Here is a 23,513-nt window from a genome sequence, read left to right as displayed (position 1 = left end):
TGTGGCGACACATGCCTTCACGTTGCAAACAATCTATTGGTTGTCTTGGATGTGGCACAAGCAACAACAACCAAGATAACATGCTTGTGATGATTAAAGGTTATTTTTGGATTTCTTGTGATTCATAATGTAATACATATGTCTCCATAATTTGTTTATTCTACGATTTAAATAACTTTAATTAAATAATTTAATAGTATTTAAATAGCTTTGTACTTAATATGCTACACCACTTTGTTGTGTTGCATTCATGTTTGATGTGATATAATTTCATTATAACTCTTCAAAATTTCAGAAATTCTATCTTTGAGATGTTTTTTTGTGTGGAGAGATCTATAGATGTTGCGTCAATGTATTGGGACTCTTCTTTTCTCTTTCTGTTTCTGTCTGTCTCTCACACACACGTGCGTCGCGCGCATGCGCATGCATGTAAAGCCCCATCAATCCTTCTCACAAATAAGAGTTAAAGAAGAAAAAACAAATTTGAACAAGCATTTTCTTCATAATTTCATCCAATTATTACTATTTTTTGAACTTGACATCAATCCTTCTCAATATAAGAGTTAAAGAAGAAAAAACAAATTTGAACAAGCATTTTCTTCATAAATTCATCCAATTATTACTATTTTTTGAAAAGTGTTTTAAAATGTTGAGGATAAAGGGAACTCTGCTTTGAAACAGCATCGAGTACGAGCGGGAATATTCGTGTTTAATTGTTGTCCGATGGCTCTCTAAAAGCTTATAATTTTTTTTTAAAAAAAGAAAAAGATTTTAGACTTGTTGTTTGGCGTGGAGGGGTAGGTATTTGTGCCCCAGCATTAAAGGCTTGCATAGGTAGACAACGTGGCAAAGCGCAATCCTTGGTGTCGCCACGTATGCTCACGGCCTTGTACTCGTCTTCTCCACTATCGCCACGACGTCTTTGCTTTTGCTCCTGCGCGGCCCTCTGTCCTGGCACCTCACAATCAAATCAAACGAATGCTGTTTGTCGCTTGCAAGCTACATAGCTTCTTTTCTATGTGCGATTACATTCGTACATTCTTTTCTGTAGCATTTCCAGCTCACGAATGTGTTGTAAAGGAACCTGCGGGGCTGCCGCTCTGCATCAGCCAAGAGTTCCCAGGAATTTGAGGACGAGAAGGTCAGGGGATAGCGGCAAAGGGGTGTCAAGCTCAGCAGAGAAACAGAAACACTAGCTCATAGGTTAGCAGAGATAAATAAACAGTAGGAAGGAAAGCTGTAGGGTTGACACAGTTGCAGAAAGACTAGAAAGCAATGCGCCGCGTGTGTTAGGGTTAGCACGGATGCAGAAAGTCCAGATAGCAATGTAGGTGGAATGTATTAGGGTTAGCAGCAAAAGGCAGGTACAGAACATTAGATAGTCAGGTTTAGCAGAGAAGAAGGGAGAAAACAAGGCAGCTGTAGGCTTAGTTCGGCCAGGACTGACAAGATTTTACGCAGCTTCCTAGTCTGCCTGCTTTTACCTCTAGTACCTGCGGCTAAGACGCCCATCATCGGTTAGGTGTGTGCTGAAAATAGGCCCGTGCCTTCACGCGTTTTGCAGGAAAACACGATTTCTTTGTGAGAGTCCTGTCTGGTGTTGTTGAAGGGGGCAAGCGGCCACACTTTCTTTGCAGAGAGAGTGGAGAAACGATGAACGGTAAGCTCAAGAAATGCGGCAGCAGGCACCAGCTATGGCGTCTCCTGCTCACCTAATCGCCATAGTCATCGCCAGCATCTCCGGTGAGCAGAGAAAGCTTATAAGCTTTCTGATATCGGAGCAAGCACAGGGGAAGAAGCCATGGATCCAGCACCATATTCCTCATTATATATATTGATATCTGAGCAACCTTAGGGTTAATATTCACTTTGCTGTGGAAAACGCTAGGGTTAACTCTGCTGTTCAGAATCCTAGGGTCTGCTCTTCTATTCTAAACTCTAGGGTTTGGGGTTTGCTCTGGTGTTCAAATTGCTCTTTTGCTCGAAGCCCTAGTATTAGCTCTGCAGCCATGAGTTACAGCGAGAAATTGTCACTGGATTCCCACAGCGATGCTTTATCAGAAAAATCACACAGTGGCCGATGTCTCAGTGGCAAAAGCGTCAAACACAAGTTCGGGGCGGTGACAGACCTAGCCACTTTTGTACAGGAAGAAGACAACAGCAAGGAGGCCAAAGGCATTGAAATGGAAGACCTTCATGAAGAGAACAACTCTGAGCAAGAGGGTGAGAAGGCTACAAAGTCCCGTCCAAGCGTCCCCCTCTATAAGCTTTTTTCATTTGCAGACGGCCTAGACTATGTGCTCATGTTTCTTGGCACCATTGGTGCATGTGTCCATGGAGCATCCATTCCCATCTTCTTCATCTTCTTTGGGAAGCTCATCGACGCTTTTGGATCTCATGCTACAGACCCCAATGCCATGGCCAAGGAAGTTGCCAAGGTATGCTGTACCTTTCTTGTGTTTCTGTTTCCTCAATCATCTTCTGTTTTGCCAGAATTGATTCACAGGCTCACCATAGGTCTCAGTTCTTGCCTAGCCCGTGGCATACTGTTGTAATTTTGCAGGCTTTGACCTTCTTAGGTGTGTGATGTGCCTAGCGTTCTTGTGTACTCTTAGGTTGGGTGTTGGGTTCCAAGTTTGCACTTGCTGTTCATTCATGTATATTTAATCTTCTATATTCTACATAAGCTAACACTCAAAAGATCAAGGCTTTCAGACTTCTGTAACTCTGATATGTTCTACTGGACAAGACTGTTTTGATGCAGCACATGCAAAAGTCTGTATTAGCTGTTATGAGTTGAGTGAAGAAAAAAACAGTGTTTAATTGTCTTTTTCGTTGCAGTATGCTCTCTATTTCCTTTATTTGGGGCTTGCAGTCATGGTTTCTGGATGGCTAGGTATGTTCTTTTCCTTGTGTCAGTTAAATCATTATTATGACTTACCCATAATTGTGAAAGGTGGTTCTATAATCCCATACAAGTTACAAGCCTGCCTAGCAGCTTGTACTTAGCATGAAAATTCTCTCTTGTTAACTATTTTTTCCCCTTCGGCAATAGTCCGACTGGTCTCTGAAATGCAATCTAAAAATTACTGTTTCTGTGCTGGACAAGCACGATGTGTACCAAGAAGAAAGAGGTAACACTGAGCTTGTGGCAGAGGTCTCATGTTGGATGCAGACTGGTGAGCGTCAGTCAGGATGCATGCGAACCCAGTATTTAAAAGCAATGCTCAATCAAGATGTTGGGTATTTTGACATGGACATTAGTACTGGAGAAATAGTCAGTAGGATTTCAAGTGACACTGCCCTTGTGCAAGATGCCATCAGTGAAAAGGTGTGTACTAACCATGATCTTATACATCTGTTCCGAAGATCTTCACCTCTGTAAGACTTATTTCAACTTCTGGGAATCGGCAGTTTGATCCAGGAATTCTGCATATGTGGCTCAGAATTTTGATAAATAACTCTATTTTGCAGATGGGCCATTATCTGCACTATATGGCCAGATTTATTGCAGGGTTTGCTGTGGGCTTCTCATCTGTGTGGCAGCTTACACTTCTCACGCTTGCTGTCGTACCTCTTATGGCATTAGCAGGTGGAACTTATGCTGCAGTTATGATAGGACTTACTGGCAAAAGCCAAAAGGCGTATGCAGAAGCAGGAAGAGTTGCAGAAGAGGTTACTTTTTCTTTCCAGAATTTACTCTTTTTTCCGATATACCTTGGTGTGTGCTATGTTGTGGTTCTTCTTACAGGGATCCCATTCTAAGATCTAAAATTTTAACCTTTTTGGTCTGAGTTTCTTAAGCACCCTTGATAGTGCAACATCAAAAGCATAATTTCCCCCTCACAGGTTCCTCTTTCTCTCATCTTGACATTTGAGGCATATACAGAATGTTTTTAAGTTAACTTTTCTTTCTACTGGTTTGTCATGCATGACAATTGGATCACACATTTCAAGCTGGTTAGATGTTGATGGTGCGCAGGAGCTCCACCCCCTGTTACGGTGTGCAGCTGCCCCCTCCTTTTGGACCCCCTGTGCCACGTCCTGCCTCTCATCGCACATGCGCTAGTCTGTGTTGCAGCGTCCTGTTGTATTCATCAGTTCCAGCCTTGCGCAGACTCCAGCCTGTGTGGACTCCTCCCTGTGCACCCATTGCTACTTGTGAGTCCCCCCCTAGCCCCAGCTGGCTGTCTGCCCCCGCTGTGTGCATGCTGCTCACAGGTCTGCCCATAACCTGCTGCTTGCTGGTTTTCTGCCACCGCCAGGGGTCCCCGTCGTGCACCTCTGCGTGTTCTCCACCCTACCTCTACCCTCGAGTCTTCTTCCCCCCCTTCTTCTCAGACTCCTTTTCTGCCGTCTTTCCTTTCTCGCTCCCTCCTCCCTTTCTTCTTCCTCATGTGCAGTTCCTTCTCTGATGGGCCGGCACTTCATTTTTCTGCTTTTGCTAGGCTATAGTTCATCCCTGTTGGAGTCCATGGCAGCCAAAACCATCCTCAATTGCTCTTAATCTGAAGTGAAAATGTAGCTCTCATCTCGATACCCGTGTGTTCAGAATCTAAGGTAGCAGGGCAGCCAACAGCGATCTTGGAGACTTTGTGCGAGTGGCTCTTCTCGGTGATCAGGGATGCATCATTGTGTCCAGTTCATTGGTTGCGGCTACATCCTCTAAGCTTTGGTGTCAGTGTCTAGCCAGCAACCATCTTGGAGACTTTTGTGGGAATCATGGAGGCTCAAAGTACACAAGGAAGCTCATGGTTTAGGTACTAATGACATGCTAATGATGAGAGATAAGCTCAATGACAAAAGTTTAACATAAACAAGTAGAATGAGAGAGTGAATTTCCTTAGATGTGTGCGTCTTATATAGGCTGAGTACAAGATGATTAGGTCAATGCTAATCAAGCTTAAGTGCTAATAAAGTTATGTGATTCTCTTCCAAATTCTCTCTATGATTCTCTCCGTAGAATCTCTCCAGAAGGGATAGATGATCAGATAGCACCACTTTGAACACCCATAGAGTTGACTAGCCTCCACATGTCCGAGATTCTGTCTGCCAAAGTCAACAAAGGAGAGCACACCTCATGGATTCTTTTACCTTTACTAGCACAGTTTACATCTATTGTAAGGCTTTCAACCTTTGAACAAAGGCTTAATTCTTTTACATCCATAAATCACATGTACATTAATTTGTCCAACAATCCCCCCCTTCAAATTGATGACCCAACCCCTATGAGTAGCCCATGGGATGTTTCATGACTTGTCCACCCTTGTTACAACATACATGATCCCAACCTGGAACTCACTCTAGTTTGTAAGTTTACAAAGTAAGTGGAATTCAAAAGGCATATAATGAGTACAATGGATTAGAATGCAAGTGAGCTAGCCTAGAAGGCGCAATTAGTTTCAACAACAAGGTTGGTCTCATGTGAGGCCTAGCATTATTGTCTTCACCTTCTTCTTGACTGTCTTCTTCCATGAGGTTGGTGGAGATCTTCTTCTTGATGTAGTAATCCTTCTTGAAGTGCCCTAGCCTGCCACAAAAGTTGCATTTACCATTTTCTTTGTTGTTGAAGAAACCTTTTGTTGATGTAGATCCTTTGGATATATTCTTTGTGTAGAAGGTCTCATTATGGGAGAAAAGATGACTTCTTCTATGTTTGTGCTTTATTTTCTTCTCTTCCTCCATTAAGGATGCAATGAATGCCAAACACTCCTAAAAGCATAAAAATAGAAAATAAAATGATTTGGAGTAAATATTTGGAGCACCAAATCAAAGTCATTGGCTTTTACAATGTGAGATGATAGAGAGCTGTAGCGGATCCCTATGATCTCTATGAATGAAACCTCAATGGTTCTAGAAAATTGAGATTAGTGTTGATTAACTGATTAGTGAAGGTAACTTCATCTTTGTACTACAGAGAATGGATAAACTTGGAGAATGAAATCAAAGCACCAAATAATGGGGCTTTTACAAAATGAGCATAAACCAAGTAATAGCAAAAACCATTGATAAGATTTAAGCTCATAAACAGAAGATTAATCATAATCTCACTTTTACCAAAGATGTCCTCTATGAATGCCATAGGCTTGCACCGATTGCTAATCAACAAACTGAGTCCACCATCGTGTTGAGAATCCCTGGGGCTAAGAGAAATTAGCCAATTTTAAAGGATAGAGCTCGAGATGTAAACTTTCGTAAAAAAAACTGCGTTGTTTTGAACGCGTGCTGCCGACGACCTGTTGTGCATTTTGTCCTTTTCCGCCGATGATCTTAAGCGCCTTTGAGCTGGGAATAAAGTGGTATGAGTGGTTTCCCAATGGTGAGATTTGAAGAGAGAAATCTCACCTCCACTACAAGTGGGTATGGCCGAGTGAGTGAGAAGTGACCAAAAGCTTAATCAAATGCTTAATGTGATTAGTGAGAATGATAAAATGACTAATTGTGAGTATTAGGATATGGAACCATAGCTCTGATACTAAATGTTGGAATCATGGATGCTCAAATTACACAAGGAAGCTCATGGTTTAGGTGCTAATGACATGCTAATGATGAGAGATTAGCTTAATGATAAAAGTTTAATATAAACAAGGCATAATGAGTAGAATGAGAGATAATTTCTATTAGATGTGTGCCTCTTATATAGATCGAGTACAAGATGATTAGGTCAATGCTAATCAAGCTTAAGTGCTAATAAAGTTCCATGATTCTCTCCCAAATTCTCTCCATGATTCTTTTCCTAGAATCTCTCCATGATTGTAGTCTCCACATGCCCTAGATTCTAGCTTCCAAAGTCAACAATGGAGGCTCCTTTAAATGCTCTTGGCTCCTAGTACACCTCATGGATACTTTTAACTTTACTAGCACAGTTTACATCTACTGCAAGGCTTTTAACCTTTGAACAAATGACCTAGGCTTAACTCTTTTACATCCATAAATCCCATGTACATCAATTTGTCCAATAACTTTGTGCAAGTGGCTCTTCTTGGTGATTCTGGATGCATCATTGGTGTCAACTTCATTGGTTGCGGCTACATCTTCTAAGGCTTCTGTGGAAGTGCCTCTTCTCGGAGATGAGGGATGCATCATTGGTGTCCACTTCAAGTGGCTCTTCTCGGTGATCAGGGATGCATCATTGGTGTCTGCGTCATTGGTTGCGGCTACATCCTCTAAGGCTTTGGTGTCTAGTGTACATCTTCTAAGGCTTCTGTGGAAGTGCCTCTTCTCGGAGATGAGGGATGCATCATTGGTGTCCACTTCAAGTGGCTCTTCTCGGTGATCAGGGATGCATCATTGGTGTCTGCGTCATTGGTTGCGGCTACATCCTCTGAGGCTTTGGTGTCTAGTGTACTTCCAAGAAGCCTCTTTCTATCATGTAGTGCCATTGCATATTTTGCTCCATGAAAAACATGGCTTCTTGCTTGATACGAACTCTCTCCGAAACAGCTGGATTGTTGGTGACAGTCAGCGTTCTTAGCATGCTCAAAGAATGCCATGGGTTTCTCGTAGCAGAGTTGGTATTTGAATTCCTTAGACAGCCAAGTCCACATAGTGGCATGCATAGACTGAATTCTCTTTCAGCTCGATGATCATCTCCCACATTTGATTTCCCTCTTGGGGCCAGCTTCACCTATTGCTTCTACTTCCAGGAAAGTGTTTCGTAAGCCACTTGTGATGGAGCTTTGTTGGTTGCCCTTACCCACCAAGTGGCTTTCCCACTCTTCCTTTTTCCTTTCCTCCCCCCTTGGGATCTAGAGGAGGACAGGGCAATAGAGCCTCTCGATTCCCGACCTCGTTCCCCCTCCATTGCACGTTAGTGAAAGGGGGAGGAATTGTCTTGCTAGGGGACAGTGAGGAACAAGAGCTACTGCAGGAGTCCGGCCAGCAGTGTGCCAGGGCTGGCAAAGGAGCTTAATATCGGACCCGTTCTTCGGTTCTCCCAGGTAGGATGGGGTGCTGGTAGATGTTCAAGATGGTTTTGAGTCCTTATTAAGGATTAGGGATGAGAAGCACCAAGTGATTCTGACATAAGATTGGGAGACCCACACTTGGTGGTTCCATCATTTTCTTGGAAATCCACAACCCCTCCCCACTTCCCCCTCTCTCTCTCTCTCTCTCTCCCCCCCCCCCCCCCCCTCTCCTTTTCCTCCTCTGTCCCTCCCCCTCCCTCCCCAACCCTTGATATATTCCCATTGATGACTTACATTGGTAGCGTCTTGAGGTTTGCTTTCGAATGTGTTTAGTCCACCCTTGGATTGCAGGAGACAATCATCATGAACTCCATCCTCATGAAGGTGGAGTGGAGGCTCTTCCCTCTAGAGATGGGTTGTTTTATTGACCGTTCTTTCTAGAGTAGGTTCCAAATGATTTGCTCTCTTGCCTGACAACATGGGGCCAGTTCTCATCTGTGTAGTACTTGAGTACTACTAGCTACCCCAAAGATTTGGGATTCTTTTCTAATTCCCTTAAATGCAAGAGAGCACGTATTTTTGAATTTGATGGGTTTCTTAAATCCGGAGAGGAAGTTAGAGGAACTCCATGATTATTTCTGGTTGCGGAAATTTGATGAGGTTGGTGAAGCCAAAATTGCTATTGTGCAGCAGTTACGAGAATCAACAAAGTTATGGTGGAGGTCCGCCACCACAGCAGCAGGTCTTGTGACATGGGAAGAATTCAAGCGGCACACAAAGAAAAGTTCCATCTCAGTATAGTATGCGAAAGAAGATGGAATTTTCTAGGCAGACTCAAGAGAGTCTAGCCGTTGAGTAGTACAAGGAGAATAGAAATATGCACCGGAATTGGATGAGGAAGCTCTTACGAGTACGCTTGTGGACGGATTAATTGTAGATATCATGTATCTAGTAACAGTTGTAGACTTTATGGATGCAGTTAATAAAGCTGAAAGTTCCGAGCAAATGCCGCAAGTACAGAAGAAGAGGGTCGAGAGGGGTCGAACATAGGATTTTTTTTTTTTGAAAATTTTGGTTTTTCTGGTTTTAGACAAAGAGGCCCATGATGCAGGGCAATGTGCAGGGTGCACGTGGTGGTCAAGATCCTTTTTAAAGTGGTATGTAATTTAATAACTAGTCCCAATAGAGAAGTATGTAGCACTTGAAAGTGAACTAGGGTTAGCTGAGAAGAGAAGCGGGGAAGAATGAATGGCAGAATGATCTCGCTTGTGTTACCATTGTGAAGAGAAAGGGCATAAAACTTTTGAATATACCAATAATTGGTCAAAGAAAGGATCACTTTCAATAGCACCCTTGATCTCATCATTCAATTCGGATCTTACCATCAACCACTTTGTTCTCTTTCCCTTCAATATATGTGATATCAAAATCATACTCACATAGAAGCTCCATCCACTTCCTCTGTTGATTGTTTAGCAGTGGTTGTGTAAACAAATACGTGAGATTTTGGTGATTGGTTTGTAACTCAAACTTCACACTAAGTAGGAAGTATCTCCAATGTTTAAGGACGCACTCCACGAGTAACTTGAGATCATGAGTCTCTTCTCTCCCAGCTGGCTGTTTTGGGATGAGAAGGTTACCTTGTACAATTGGGGGAGGGGGAAACAACCACACAAGTGGTCTATAATGCCAAGTGGGCTCACCACCATTGTCAATGAGAAAAAGACCGTGACATCAAATCCGTAGGAAGGTCTCGCGGGCGCTTCCGCATACAATCGAAGCCACCTTGAAGCTTCTCCCAATGTCCACGGAGGGTATGAATGATATCGAGCTAGATGCTCCCGATGGATTCCGCTGGCGTGGTGAGGGTGCTGTTGATGGCCTCGCTACAACGAGCTCTTCAGATATGCCATGCAATAATATTGCTACAAATCTCCCATCTTTGGCAAGAATCGAGAGTCCAATGATCATAAGAGGGAGTTGGAATTGGAATTATAGAGATACAATGATGAGAGACCTGCAAGGCAAGGCTCCCACAATCCTCCTCATATGCCATGGCAGCCACGACCTTAGTGGCCCAAGCAATTGTGCCCCAAGTAATTGTGTGGGGGGCGAGAGGCGGGGGGGTGGGGAGCGGCTTGTAGTGAAAATGCAAAGAATTCCCAAAGGCAATGTCGCTCGGACTCCTGAAGATGGCCACACCTCGAGCAAATTGCTGGACTACCTCCAATGGCCAACCAAGTGCCTACCCTCCCATAGCCTTAACCGCCAGAATCCCTCTCTGACCACCTTGGCGGGTGGAGTGTCTATGTGCCAACTATGCTCATGGAAACCAATCACTCTCATCCTTTGCAAGGTGCATCCACTAAAATCCTCCAAAGGGCTCTGCTTTGTCTAGTCGCCATGTGGTTCGATAGAGAAGGTGAGGAAGGTGGAGCTCTCATCAATGCCATGGACGACCGACCAAGGGTATGTCATGTTTGGTGAACGCTCCCAACCCTTGGTGAGGGGGGGTGGGTCCCGGATTGGGGCTAGCCACTCTGGAGGGATGGAAGAGTTGATGTCAAAGCTAAGTCTGTCCTTGCCCCATATTCGAGTGAGGCTTCTCTCTCTGGGCCTCCGAGCCAATCTTTGAGTGGCCGAGTTGGACCCATACTCAAAGCTCCCAACGATACGTGCGGATGGGTCCCCAACATATATGAGCACTGGATAAACGGACCAAGGGGTTCCATATCAAGGGTTGATGAAGGCACTCCTTTGATGCAACTGGAGTGGATTGCAGAAGGGCTGGCTTGAAGTGATCTGAAGCTCATAGGAGGTTGGCTTCAAATTTGTCATCAAATGCAGGGCTAAAGCCACGAGCCTGCATCTTTGTGAAAATCCATCTCGTACTTTGGGGCCAGGGACCCTCCAAGACGAGGGTGCAGTGTCAAAATATGCAGCGGAAATGATAACCAAATCTGAGACCACAAGAGCAATTAGAGTGCAGAAAATAGACAGCACAGGAGAAGTAGAGAGATAGGCGTGTAACTCTTCTCTATACACAAGATCCGGAGGAAAACTGAATGAATACAATGTGGGGGCTATGGGGCCTATTTATATGGCCCCATGAGTGCAGTCGGCCAGCGCATCATGCCCCACCAGCCCTCACGTCTGGGCACAGCCAGTCGGCCAGCATAGAAAAAACCCACGACTCCTTCTGATCAAGTCGGCCAGCTCTAGGTGAACAAGAGTGCAGTCGGCCAGCATTAGAAGCTCTTGCAAGCCTGTGGCAGCCACCCACACCCTGGAAAAATGGAGAAAAAATACGGGGAGTGAGGAAAAATGATAAAACACCTATACAGGGCGGGCACACCCACAACAGAGGCCGTGGTGTCCGATGAAGACAGGAGATGACTTCTAACACCCCCTCTCAGCTCCTTGGTGTGAAATCAACCCAAGGGAGCTGGAGTGCTGCCTGAGCGTAGCCTGAGGTAGAGACTTCGTGAAGAGGTCCACTGCATTGTCCTTCGTCGAACAATAAAGGAGCAAGATGTCACCAGCCAAGATCTTGTCACGTACAAAGTGATACTGTATCTCTATATGCTTGGTTCGGGCATGGAAGACCGGGTTTCGAGCAATAGCTATACAACTCTGGTTATCGCATTGGATGACTGTGGGCTCCTTCTGTAGAAACCCAATCTCGCCTAGCAGCCTCCGCAACCACACAACCTCGCAAGCAGCACTACAAGCAGCCCGGTACTCTGCCTCTGTTGAAGATAGGGCAATAGTTGGCTGCCTCTTACTGCTCCACGAAACTGCTCCTGAGCCGAGGGTAAAACTGTATCTTGAAGTAGATCTTCTCGTGTCTGGATCTCCTCCCCAATCTGAGTGACTCCAACCTTGGAGTCTGACTCCATCCCCTCCTATGTAAAAGAGTCCTAGATCCTTTGTACTCTGCAGATATACCGCAAGATCCGCAATCCTGCGTCCCAATGAGACTTCAATGGCGTCTGCATAAAAGAGCTCAACAGCCCCACGGAGAAGCTCAAGTCCAATCTGGTGTTCATCAACCAGATCAATGAACCAACCAACTTCCGATACTGTGAGGCATCAGCTGGCTCACAAGGATCTTTAACGGTTAACTTTGTGTTTGGGTCCATTGGCGAAGTAATAGGCTTACAGTTCTCCATCCCAAAGGCCTCAAGCAACTCATGAACATACCGTTGCTGAGAGACAAAAAACTCCCTCTGGGTCTGCCAGATCTCTAATCCCAAAAAGAAGTGGAGTAAGCCTAAATCGGTCATCTCAAACTCCTTTGACAAGGCAGCCTTCGTCACGTCAATGTGCTCCACATGACCGCAGGTGAGAATGAGATCATCCACATAAAGGATGATAATCGTAACCATGCCGCGTTCCCGAAAGAGATATCTGCAACCGATCTCTGAAATCCAGTCCGAACAAAGAAGGAATCAACCTTTTGATTCCAAGCCTTGGGAGCCTGCTTAAGACCATACAAGGCCTTACGTAACCTGTAAACCATCCCTTCTGATCCTAGAACAACAAAGCTTGTGTGAGGTGGGATTTCTATCCAAAGGGACTTGGTGCCTTGAGGGCATGCTAGCCCGCCCCGAATATAATTCATCTATATGGGGAGGAGGTGCAAGGAGAGGCAAAGCACGGACCCATGGTAGGTACCCTAGGAACGCACTCATGCACCGGGTAGGCACGTTAGGCCTTCCCGGGTGCCGGCGAGGTTCTGTGGGTGCCGAGTGCCCCGGGGGTTGCCCTCCCCGCCTTGACCGTGTGAGGTGGGATTTCTATCCGAAGGGACTTGGTGCCTTGAAGGTATGCTAGCCCGCCCCGAATATAATGCATCTATATGGGGAGGAGGTGCAAGGAGAGGCAAAGCACGGACCCATGGTAGGCACCCTAGGAAGGCACTCACGCACTGGGTAGGCACGTTAGGCCTTCCCGGGTGTTGGCGAGGTGCCGAGTGCCCCGGGGGTTACCCTCCCCGCCTTCACCGTTTTCGGTCCGATCACCGTCTGTGAGGTGGGATTTCTATTCGAAGGGACTTGGTGCCTTGAGGGTATGCTAGCCCGCCCCGAATATAATGCATCTCTATGGGGAGGAGGTGCAAGGGTAGGCACGTTAGGCCTTCTCGGGTGCCGGCGAGGTTCCGTGGGGTGCCGAGTGCTCCGGGGGTTGCCCTCCCCGCCAAGCTCTATCCGAAGGGACTTGGTGCCTTGAGGGTATGCTAGCCCGCCCCGAATATAATGCATCTATATGGGGAGGAGGTGCAAGGAGAGGCAAAGCACGGACCCATGGTAGGCACCCTAGGAACGCACTCACGCACCGGGTAGGCACGTTAGGCCTTCCCGGGTGCCGGTGAGGTTCCGTGGGTGCCGAGTGCCCCGGGGGTTGCCCTCCACGCCATAGGAACGCACTCACACACCGGGTAGGCACGTTAGGCCTTCCCGGGTGCCGGCGAGGTTCCGTGGGTGCCGAGTGCCCCGGGGTTGCCCTCCACGCCTATTTGTCCACTGACCCATCTGACGCATATTTGGTCTTAAAGACCCATTTGACACCCACGACCGATCGTTTCAATGGCCTCAGTATCAACTCCCATGTGTTGTTCTTCTCGATGGCATCAAGTTCCACCTGCATGGCTTTCCTCCAAGTATCCTGTGAAAGGGCTTCCTTTATAGAAGTGGGCTCCTTGTCCCGCATAATACGAGACATCAGAGCATAGTTTACCTGAAGAAGCTCCGCTATATTGCTTCTGTCTTGGACTCTGTGTGATCTTCGAGGGCCGTCCTCTGTGGTCCACTCGGAGGGTAACTCCGTGACACCTGACTCCTGAAGGGTGTCTGACAACCACTTGGGTACTCGAACAGATCGAGGAGCCTGCCGCCGTTGCGGGGGCTCCACTCCAGCTGCACTGCAGGCTCAACCTCCTGAACTGACTGAGGTTGATCAACTGGAGAAATGGTCTGGGAATCATCATCAGACTCTTCTGGATCTCCAAGAAGTGGCGGTTCCTCGACAGTGGATACTGGAACATGCTCATTAAAGACCACATCTTGGCTGACAACAATCTCGTTTCTGTCTGGATCATACAATGTGTATCCCTTGGAAAGAGAATTATACCCCGCAAATATAAGCTTGCGGGACTTGGAGTTAAGCTTCCCCCTCTGCTTCTTCGGAATATGTACATACGCATCACTCCCAAAAACACGGAATATGTACATACGTATCACTCCCAAAAACACGAAAGTGCGAGACATCAGGTTTCGTGCCAAAGTATGCCTCAAACGGAGTCATGTTAGGTACTGAAGTCGTCGGAGATCGGTTGAGGGTATGGACAGCCGTTGCCACAGCCTCTCCCCAAAGTGGATGAGGAAGATCACGATGCTCCAGCATGGTCCTCACCATCTCCACCACAGTCCTGTTTTTGCGTTCTACAACTCCATTCTCTGAAGGCGATCCTGTATTGGCTAGCTCCCTCTTGATGCCATGATTTGCACAAAATCTGAGAAATACAGTCGAGGAGAATTCACCTCCTTTGTCGGCCATGAGAGTCTTTCCCTGCAATCTAGACTCTTTCTCCACCATCACGTGCCAATCTTTGAACCGTGCAAAAGCTTGGTCCTTCTGTGAAAGAAAGTAGACCCACGTGAATCTGGTACAGTCATCAACAAGCAGCATAAAATAGAGAGATTCTCCCAATGATGGTGTCTGCTGAGGTCCACACAAGTCAGTGTGAATCAACTCCAACGGTTTCGAAGCCCGCCTGGTACCTTGCCTCGGAAAGGATTCCCTTTGTTGCTTCCCACGAATGCAAGAACTGCAACGTCCTTGCCTACTGCCAACATTTGGCAAGCCAACCACCATCTGGTCTCGGAAAGCTCGCCATAGTGCGTCCACATTTAAGTGGCCAAAACAAAAGTGCCACAAATCTCCGACCTGAGAACCTGTCAACGAGGAGAGTGCAGAGAGTTTGTAGATACCGTTCTCCACACCGCCTTCCCAAACAACCTAGCCAGTCTCACGGTCCTGTAGAGCAACTGAATGCTCCTCAAATTCCACCTGAAAGCCAGTCTTGCATACTTCATGCATTGACAAAAGATGAAAACCCAGAGCAGGGACATAAAGAACACGGGAAGCATGCTTGCCCCCCTTGCCGTCCAGAATAATCTCCATCCGGTCCTCACTGTGTATCAGAATAGTGGGGTTATCGCTAATAAAGATGCGACCTGACTGCCGTTTCAGATCCAAAAAGAAGTCACGGGATGGAGTCATGTGCTTGGAAGCACCACTGTCAAGAATCCATTCCTGGGTATCCTTCGTGGTGAAGCCTATTGCCTCCTCGCTCGAAGACGATGAAGCATTGGAGTCCATCATCTCTAAGTGCACAAATGCAGGAGTCTTTTCAGCTGAGGCTGAAGAATCAGCACTCTTCCCAGACACTTCCTCCAATAGTGGCCTTTCTCGCCACAATCATTGCAGGATCGTTCGGCCTTCAGTTTCTCTCGTTTTGAGTCAGGCTTCTTCTTAGAAGACTTCTCCGGTGAAGCCTTCCCTTTGCCCTTGTTGTTGTTCCGGCCTTTCGACCGTTGGCCAGTTAAGGCCTCCGAACCTCCGCCGTGAGGAGGGTTCGTGAAACGTTCCTCCTGGTCCAAGACCATGGGCACAAGCTCCTCCCAGGTAATGGTGCTGAGCCTACCACTCGTAATCAAAGAGGAGTAGAAAGTGGAATACTGAGCAGGCAAGTGGGACAGCAAAGTAATGGCCATGTCTTCGGATGATATCTCCTTCCCAGCCTGGAGGACTTCTTGCTGAAGGGCATGCAGCTTGTTAATGTGTTCCCGCATCGTCGACGACTTTGCAGGGTTCATAACCCGCATCTGCACTTCCAAGGAGATCCTCTTCATGGGTGATACCCTCTTATAAAGAGAAGCCAAGTGCTGCCATATGCCTCTGGCCAGCGTCATGTGCTTTACGTGATTGATTACTTGTGGTGTGCAATTGAGGAAAATAAATGACCGAACCCTGGCGTTGACACGATCCCACATCTGTGCCTATGCCTCTCGGTCCTTCTTCATCGACACTAACTCCCCTTCCTCTGCTTTCGGCCGTGGAACCCCAATGACGATGAAATCAGCAAGGTCATATGACTCTAGCACAGACTCCATCATAACCTTCCAGATGCCGTAACTGTTCCCGTCCAACTGACCGTCCACTGGGAACGTGGGGAGAGTCGGGATCTTCACATGCTTCTCAGCCATCTCTAAATCTGCCATCGCGGGGATGTAATTGAAAAAGGGTGGGTGGGTGGGAAAGAAAACTTTAAACCTGCAAGTGGCTGTCCAGCACCTTAGCCCGCCTTCTGCTTGCAACTTCTCTTCCCGAACAGTCCACCAATCAGCAACGTAACTATCCCCCTCTTGCTCAGAAAACTCCCAAGATCTTTCAAGAGCCTAGGGCTCTGATACCATGTCAAAATACGCAGTAGAAATGATAACCAAATCTGAGACCACAACAGCAAGTAGAGTGCAGAAAATAGACAGCACAGGAGAAGTAGAGAGATAGGCGCGTAACTCTTCTCTATACACAAGATCCGGAGGAAAACTGAATGAATACAATGTGGGGGCTATGGGGCCTATTTACATGGCCCCATGAGTGCAGTCGGCCAGCGCATCATGCCCCACCAACCCTCACGACTAAGCACAGCCAGTCGGCCAGCATAGAAAAAACCCACGACTCCTTCTGATCAAGTCGGCCAGCTCTAGGTGAACAAGAGTGCAGTCGGCCAGCATCAGAAGCTCCTGCCAGCCTGTGGCAGCCACCCACACCATGGAAAAATGGGGAAAAAATACGGGGAGTGAGGAAAAATGATAAAACACCTATAGAGGGTGGGCACACCTGGTGTCTGATGAAGACAGGAGATGACTTCTAACATGCAGGCGGAGATCTTGGTTAGGAGAAAGTCCTTCCAGGGCTCACCCCCGGAGGAAGGCCACGAACTATCAATGTTCCCAAAAGGGTACGACTCTGAAAAGAGGCCCCCCGAAAGAAGTCCACGAACTATCAATGTTCCCAAAAGGCATAGCTCTGAATAGAGGGGTTGATGATGCCTAGTCTCTCCCTGGTGTTGAGGTTGAATGATCACTCTCAAGGCCACCTTGGCTCGGGCAAGGTGTCCATGGCTACCAGCCAAAGAAAGTTGCGGATTAACCGCTGAACTTGACCAAATCAAGCTTGAGAAAAGGCCCAACAAGAGGTAATGTACTACATATTGGCGAGAAGAACCTAGTTTACCACCATGACTCGGATAGCTTAGCCTGGCTGAACTCCAATATAACAACTTCTTCCAAATGCTCAGAAGAAGAGGGGTTAACTACTGCTCCGGGGAAATATCGGTACCAACTTGGCATCCAAGATAACGCATTGGAGTGTCGCTGAAGATCCATTGAAAAGCCTCAATTAGCCTCCAAGTTGGGGTAGGTGATGAGCCAACGTAGAATCCACATGACTTGTGCCAGTTGATCTATGCGCCGGTTGATCTATGCGTCGGTTGCACATCAGAAGATTTCCATTGCATCGGCGAATCTCTAGATAAGTATGCTACTGTGTCACTGGCAAACTCTGAGTCAAGCAGCTCCTCCTGTGAGCGGATGAGAAGAGTGCCCTTGTAGCCCTTTAGCCCTATCTCCTGTGAGGAGAGAAAATTTGCTCATGGCTTTGGCAACAAACAAGAAGATAAAAGGTGTCAGTGAGCAGCCCTGTTGAACCGAGTGAGAAAGCGGAAATCTATCACCTCTGGTCCCGTGAATGAGAACTTGGCTTTGCGAAGCCGAATAGAGCTCAAAAACAACTTGAACCCAATCCTTTGGAAATCCGATTCGAAACATCGCCCCCTCTAGAAAGTCCCAGTCTAGGCTTTCTCAAAATCCAAAAGGAGAACTATCAAATTCTACTTCCTCAACCTGGCTGAAGCAGTCGTCTTCCAAAAAGTGAAGATGATGTCTAGACTACTTCGATCCCGGACAAAACTAGTGAGTGCCATGAATCAAATTGGGGAGGAAAGGCTACAGTCGCTGCTCGATGGATTTTGTAGGCAGTCCCTAGGAGGGTGATGGGTCTCCATTGCCGAATCTCCAATTTGTCACCATCCTCCTTGGGAGTCAAAAGAGTCAATCCCTTTGACATCCTCTTGGGCATCTCATTGAAGGCAGCTTTGAAGTAGCCTTCCATGACATGCCAATGGCGAAGAAATTAGGAAACATGCAGCCCATCCTCTCTTGGCTATTTGTCCCTTGGGAATGCCAGCAGAGCCTCCGCAAGCTCCTTTGAAGTAAAGGGTGTCAACAGGAAAGTCAAGAGAGTGAGGGGGACCACCTTTCTTGTATGCCGCCAAACCGTCCCATGTGCATCTGTCACCTAAGAAGGAAGGGGGGCACCCACAAGAAGGGAACACATGAAATCCGTGGCAATGGCTCGCAACCTAGGAGGATCAACAACCATGGATCTATTTTGGCCTCACAATCTGCGGATACCATCCCTCCGCTCGTGTGGGCCTGTAATGTCATGATTGTGACTAACTCTCTTAATCTCTCTTTAATTACTCGTTAATCCCTTATTAACTGAAAGGACACCTGTGAAGGGTCACACCCTTACACATGGGTCACTATCAAAGGACATGTCTATTCATTAAAAGGCACACCCCTAAGTCCAAAGGATATAACCGTTGACTCAAGAGCCACACCCCTTCCCAGGGATGTGTCTCTTCATTTGTACCATTTCGGCCTCTATTTAAGAAGGGCCCCTGTCTCAATGCAAACATCTCAATCTTTCTATCAGCATAGCATTTGTCTTATGTTTGTTAATTAAGTCTTAATAATGTGAATAAAGCTAAAAAAGCTTTATAGTGGTATCAGAGCAAAATTTTTTCCTACCTGTGGGTTGTGAAGCCCTCACCCTCTCCGCGGCACTCCCTCATCCACCTCTCTTCTCGGTGTTGTATGGAGGCGGAGGAAAGATCTTCTCACCCGCAGCAGATGCCTAAAGATTAAGCCTCGCTTAAATTTTCTCCCCGTCCCAACCCGATGGAGTTCCTACAGCCGTCCCCCTCTGCCCGCGTCCTCGGTGGTCCCGTGAACGCGCCTCGTGCACCGGAGTCATTGCCCTCACGCCTCGTGCCTAGACGGGTCCTTGTTTCCCTTCGGCCTCCGTGCTTGGCCACCCTACAGGCGAGTTCCACCCGTGGCGATACACCTACGGGCATGCACTTAATGTCTTGGAGGGTCGGAGTGGCAGTGTTGGCAGGCGTGAGCCCTTGCTTGCTTAGAAGCAGCTATCGACCTTGAACCCTCGCCGCTGAATAGCGCCCTTCACCCTTCACCTCTTCGCTTTGCTTGCGGCGCCCCTTCGAAGCGGCGCACCCTTTCCAGTCGGCGGCGACGCGTCACCTTTACACAAAAAAAATAATAACAAAGCCTTATAACTAAAGGCTTATAATTAAGCCTTATTATATACATGGCTTCCACCAGCCACGTGAAGCAGCCGGTAGCTAGCACCGAACGGCCACCCGCCAGCGCAAGGAAACCCAGCCGCCGACCATCCCACACTCAAAAAAAAAAAAAGCAGGAGAACCCGACGGCCAGCCAGCGACCTGCGCATTTTTTTTTAAAAAAAGCGGACACAACGGCCAGCCTCCAGCGCATTAAAAAAAAGGGGGCCAACGGCAGCATGTGGCTTCATCTGCGAATTCTCCCAGCCACTTTTCCCAGGTTCGCTCTCTCTCCTCCAGCGCTGGCCCATCTGCAAGCACCTTCTTGTGCGCGCAATGGCAGACGAAGTTTTCGATGTGCCCGTTCCGTATCTCTCGTATGTAGACGAGGTTCCCAAAGATGAACTGCCGGCGGATCCTCTCCCCTCATAGGAGATTATTGTCATCCCGGATTCACCCCTGTCTGAGCCAGAGGTGATCATTATTCCCGATTCCCCGAACCAGTTCCTACACCAGTTCCAATTCCTACACCACAGGCAGCACATTTACCCCAGGAATATCTGAGTGCCAGATAGATGCGGTGAACACTGTTATGATCAAGAGATGGTCTCCATATTGATGGCTATAAACAAATCCTTGGAGCAGCAAAATGCACAGCAACAAGCTGCATTCCAGCGGTTTGAAGCCATGTTCCATCAACAACCAAAAGCTCGTATCGATGAGCTTCAACATGTTTCTCAACAAAAATTCTCTCACCCTAAGCATGGCTCTTCAGAGACAACCAGACACAAAGTATCTTCGTGCGAGCAACGCAAGCCTCAGCATGGATATTCTTGGAAATGTTACGGTTCTAAGCAACCAACTTCTTATTGGAATCATCAGCAACAGAAGCAGCAACATGAAGCTTCCAAAGGATCACATCTTGGAAAGAAATCAGCCATATCAAGATGGGCTGGCTTAGTTGCACGTGTGTCCGACCCTAGTCGAGTACTCGGTCGTGAACGTCGTGACGTTGGACAAGTTTCCCCTCGTGAGCAATGCCCTACATTCAAGTCCTTGCAAGCTCTTGGTGGTAGTGTTGAAGACTTACTCATTCTCACGTTGTGCAAGAGGATCCTTGAGAGGTCTAAGAGGCGCAAACAACCTCAACCTCCCCCTTCTACATTGGAAGCCTTAATACCTGCTAAGATAACTGAAGATTTAGAAGATTCTTGTACATGTGTGACAAATACAATGTCCACAACTCCTTTTCTTGTGGTGACCCAGGCAGAAGCGATACCCTCCTCACCGCCCGTGCAAAACGAAGTCTTTGTCTCTGACCAGATACCTGACGCCGTGGTGAATGATGATTCTTCTTAAAAAATGAAGACTCCAGTCGTTACCTTTAGTGGTGCAAAGGATAAACCAGACGCAGACTCTTGCAGCATGACTTTAGTCGTTACAAATAAATCTTTGGACAGAACTTGTTCCGAGAACAACTTTCTAAGCAAAGAAAACCATATGAAAGATATTTCTTCTTCATCTACGACAACCCTTGAAGACATCCGTGTTACAGACAAGCCAATGGAATCCCTTTCAGATTTCCAAATGATGGTCACTAACCAAATGCAAAGTTTGGTGACACAACCCTTGATATTGGAGATTCAAGACAGTTTGCTTATGGTTTCTCTAAAGGCAAATGAAGATTCAGTCTTTTCTTGGACAAAGCTCGAAGTTCCTAATGATATTAACATCTACGCAAGTTACAGATATGATTCTCATGCTTTTGGTAAAGATGAGACAAGTTGCAGATGCAGTTAATATTCAGTTTGGTATATGCAAGATTGTTATAGTCAACAATAATGCCATGACATGGGATCTAGCAGCTAGAGCTTTGGATGCAGAAGCAATTCAATCATTTCCCTTCTTCCAGAGTCTCAACAACTACCCCTGAGTCTTATTTTAAGTGGGAGGGAATGTCACGATTGTGACTCTCTCTTAATCTCTCGTTAATTACTCATTAATCCCTTATTAACTGAAAGGACACCTGTGAAGGGTCACACCCTTACACATGGGTCACTATCAAAGGACATGTCTATTCATTAAAAGGCACACCCCTAAGTCCAAAGGACATAACCGTTGACTCAAGAGCCACACCCCTTTCCAGGGATGTGTCTCTTCATTTGTACCCTTTCGGCCTCTATTTAAGAAAGGCCCCTGTCTCAATGCAAACATCTCAATCTTTCTATCAGCATTTGTCTTATGTTTGTTAATTAAGTCTTAATAATGTGAATAAAGCTATAAAAGCTTTACATGTAATCTCAAAGAAATCTCTAGTGACCTTGTCTCCCACTTGGGTCCAAAAGGAGGCTCTAACATGGTATCTACACTCCATCCTCTACTCCTCAATAGAGCTAAGCTCTGCACGGGCTGCAACCATATGGGCTATTTGAGGTACTCTCCTGAAGCCGTTGCAGGGAGGCAAGGCTCTGACGGATGCTCCTTTCATGCTTTTTGAGGCCAATTAGTCTGCTCTATGTGGCCTCTTGCAATCGTGAATGAGGCAGTCTAGAATCTAGGTGCTCAAATGTCTGTCCTGCCTCCATGGGTCCTATAGGGAGAGAATGGTGCGTGCATGATTGGAGAAAGTAGTGCCTGTGAGAATACCAACCATGCCACCTCGTCCACAAGCCCACTCATCCACAGAAAATCGGTCTAATCTAGAAAGGTTAGGGCCCAGACTCCTCCAGACGGATCTCAAGAAGCGCAGACTCTTAGGGTTGCATTTGAATTATTCATCTGTGTCAATGGCTAGAAGTGAGTGAGCACATTGGTGATACGTAGATTCTGTAGATGATGTGAGAGCTCTATTACCTGCCCGTGAATGGCGACAAACACAGACTCCGTGCTCCATTCCGTCCTAGGTGTCGCACTTGGAGGGAAGGAGAAGATCACCACGCCACTCTCTGGGGTGGAAGGCATGGAGTGATGCAAAACCACGTAGATACGGATGGGGGCCACTGTCTCCTTGAAGATGCTTGCTCCCTTGACAGGGAGGCATCAAAAGAAGTTGTAGTCTATTGGCTGCTCCCAGAACTCCGTGGGGCATTGGAGGGAAAGCACGCATTGCGGAGAGGCAACGATGGTCATCGCTACAGGCTCTGAGAAACGGTGGATCGAGTGGTGAATCGAACTAGTCTGTTGCCTCCTCTCCACATCGAATAGCTCAAGGGAGGCGGATGGGGGCTCTGATGAAGCTGAGGGGGGAGGGACTGAAGGAGCCGAAGGGAGGAAAGTTGGGAAGATGGGGGAGGTGGATGGGGGGGAGGGGGGACGAGGACAAAAGAATCACATGGGAGGAGGGGGGGGGGGGAGGCTGGCCCGCAGTGGACTCTGATGGGTTAGAGGGCGTTGCGGGAACTTGCAAGCTTGGAGAGGGATCACGACGAGGTAATGGTCTCTAGAAAGGGGGGGTGGGGGGGAGTGATGTGATAAGTGCACAAAACGGTTCTTTGACATAATTGTATCCTCTCGAGGCCCGCCAGTTGGTGTGCTTGATGGCGTTGCTTTGCCTTGAAAGTCCGATGGCGGTTTTGCCTCGAATTGGTGGCCTGCCACTTTCTTGCACCGGGTCCTTTGGGGTCGGAGAGTGGTGCTCTAAATCTTGGGTGCAAGGATCCCCCTTTGATGAGGGGGTGCGCGCGTTTTTGGGGGGGGGGGGGGGGGGCGCACTGGTGGTGCTCTTGTGGATTGAAGACGGGGATGAGTTCTAGCAAGGTGTCCCATATGTTGGCAAATGAAGCATTGTGTGGGGAGGCCAGAGTACTCAACTATCTGCAAGATAGGAGCTCCATGGAGGCACAGAAGTGATATGATACGAGTAACTATCTCCAAAGAGGCTATGCAGATGCGAAGAGAGGGAATCCTTACCATTCGAGCTAGAACCGAAGCGGTGGTGAGGGGTCTATCTTTGGGAGAAGGGGAAGATATTCCTTCTTGAGGCCAAGAGAGCATATTGTAACGGGAAGCCTTAGACACCAGCCCGAGGGTCAGAGACGGTGGGTCAAAGCCGTGCAGCCACCTCGCAAAGATGGCCTGGGCCATACGTAGTGCGATGGGGCTCAACTACATGA

At 47.3% G+C, this 23,513-nt stretch overlaps 1 protein-coding gene across 1 annotated transcript in view; it reads left to right on the top strand.

The window, feature by feature from the left end:
- The first annotated feature begins 948 nt into the window (after positions 1-948).
- LOC147637487 (ABC transporter B family member 13-like) overlaps positions 949-23,513 on the top strand; it is a 43,905-nt gene continuing 21,340 nt past the window's right edge. Inside the window, exons 1-4 of the mRNA XM_086799273.1 lie at positions 949-2,438; positions 2,842-2,896; positions 3,156-3,331; positions 3,475-3,675. Of these exons, the coding sequence (XP_086655399.1) occupies positions 2,010-2,438; positions 2,842-2,896; positions 3,156-3,331; positions 3,475-3,675 (861 nt within the window). The 5' untranslated portion in view covers positions 949-2,009. The remainder of the gene's footprint in view (positions 2,439-2,841; positions 2,897-3,155; positions 3,332-3,474; positions 3,676-23,513) is intronic.

Source organism: Cibotium barometz, chromosome 6 (assembly GCF_041138505.1).
Source record: "Cibotium barometz isolate CiBa-2024 chromosome 6, ASM4113850v1, whole genome shotgun sequence".
Lineage (NCBI taxonomy): Eukaryota > Viridiplantae > Streptophyta > Polypodiopsida > Cyatheales > Cibotiaceae > Cibotium > Cibotium barometz.
This window is presented reverse-complemented; position numbering and strand designations above follow the sequence as displayed.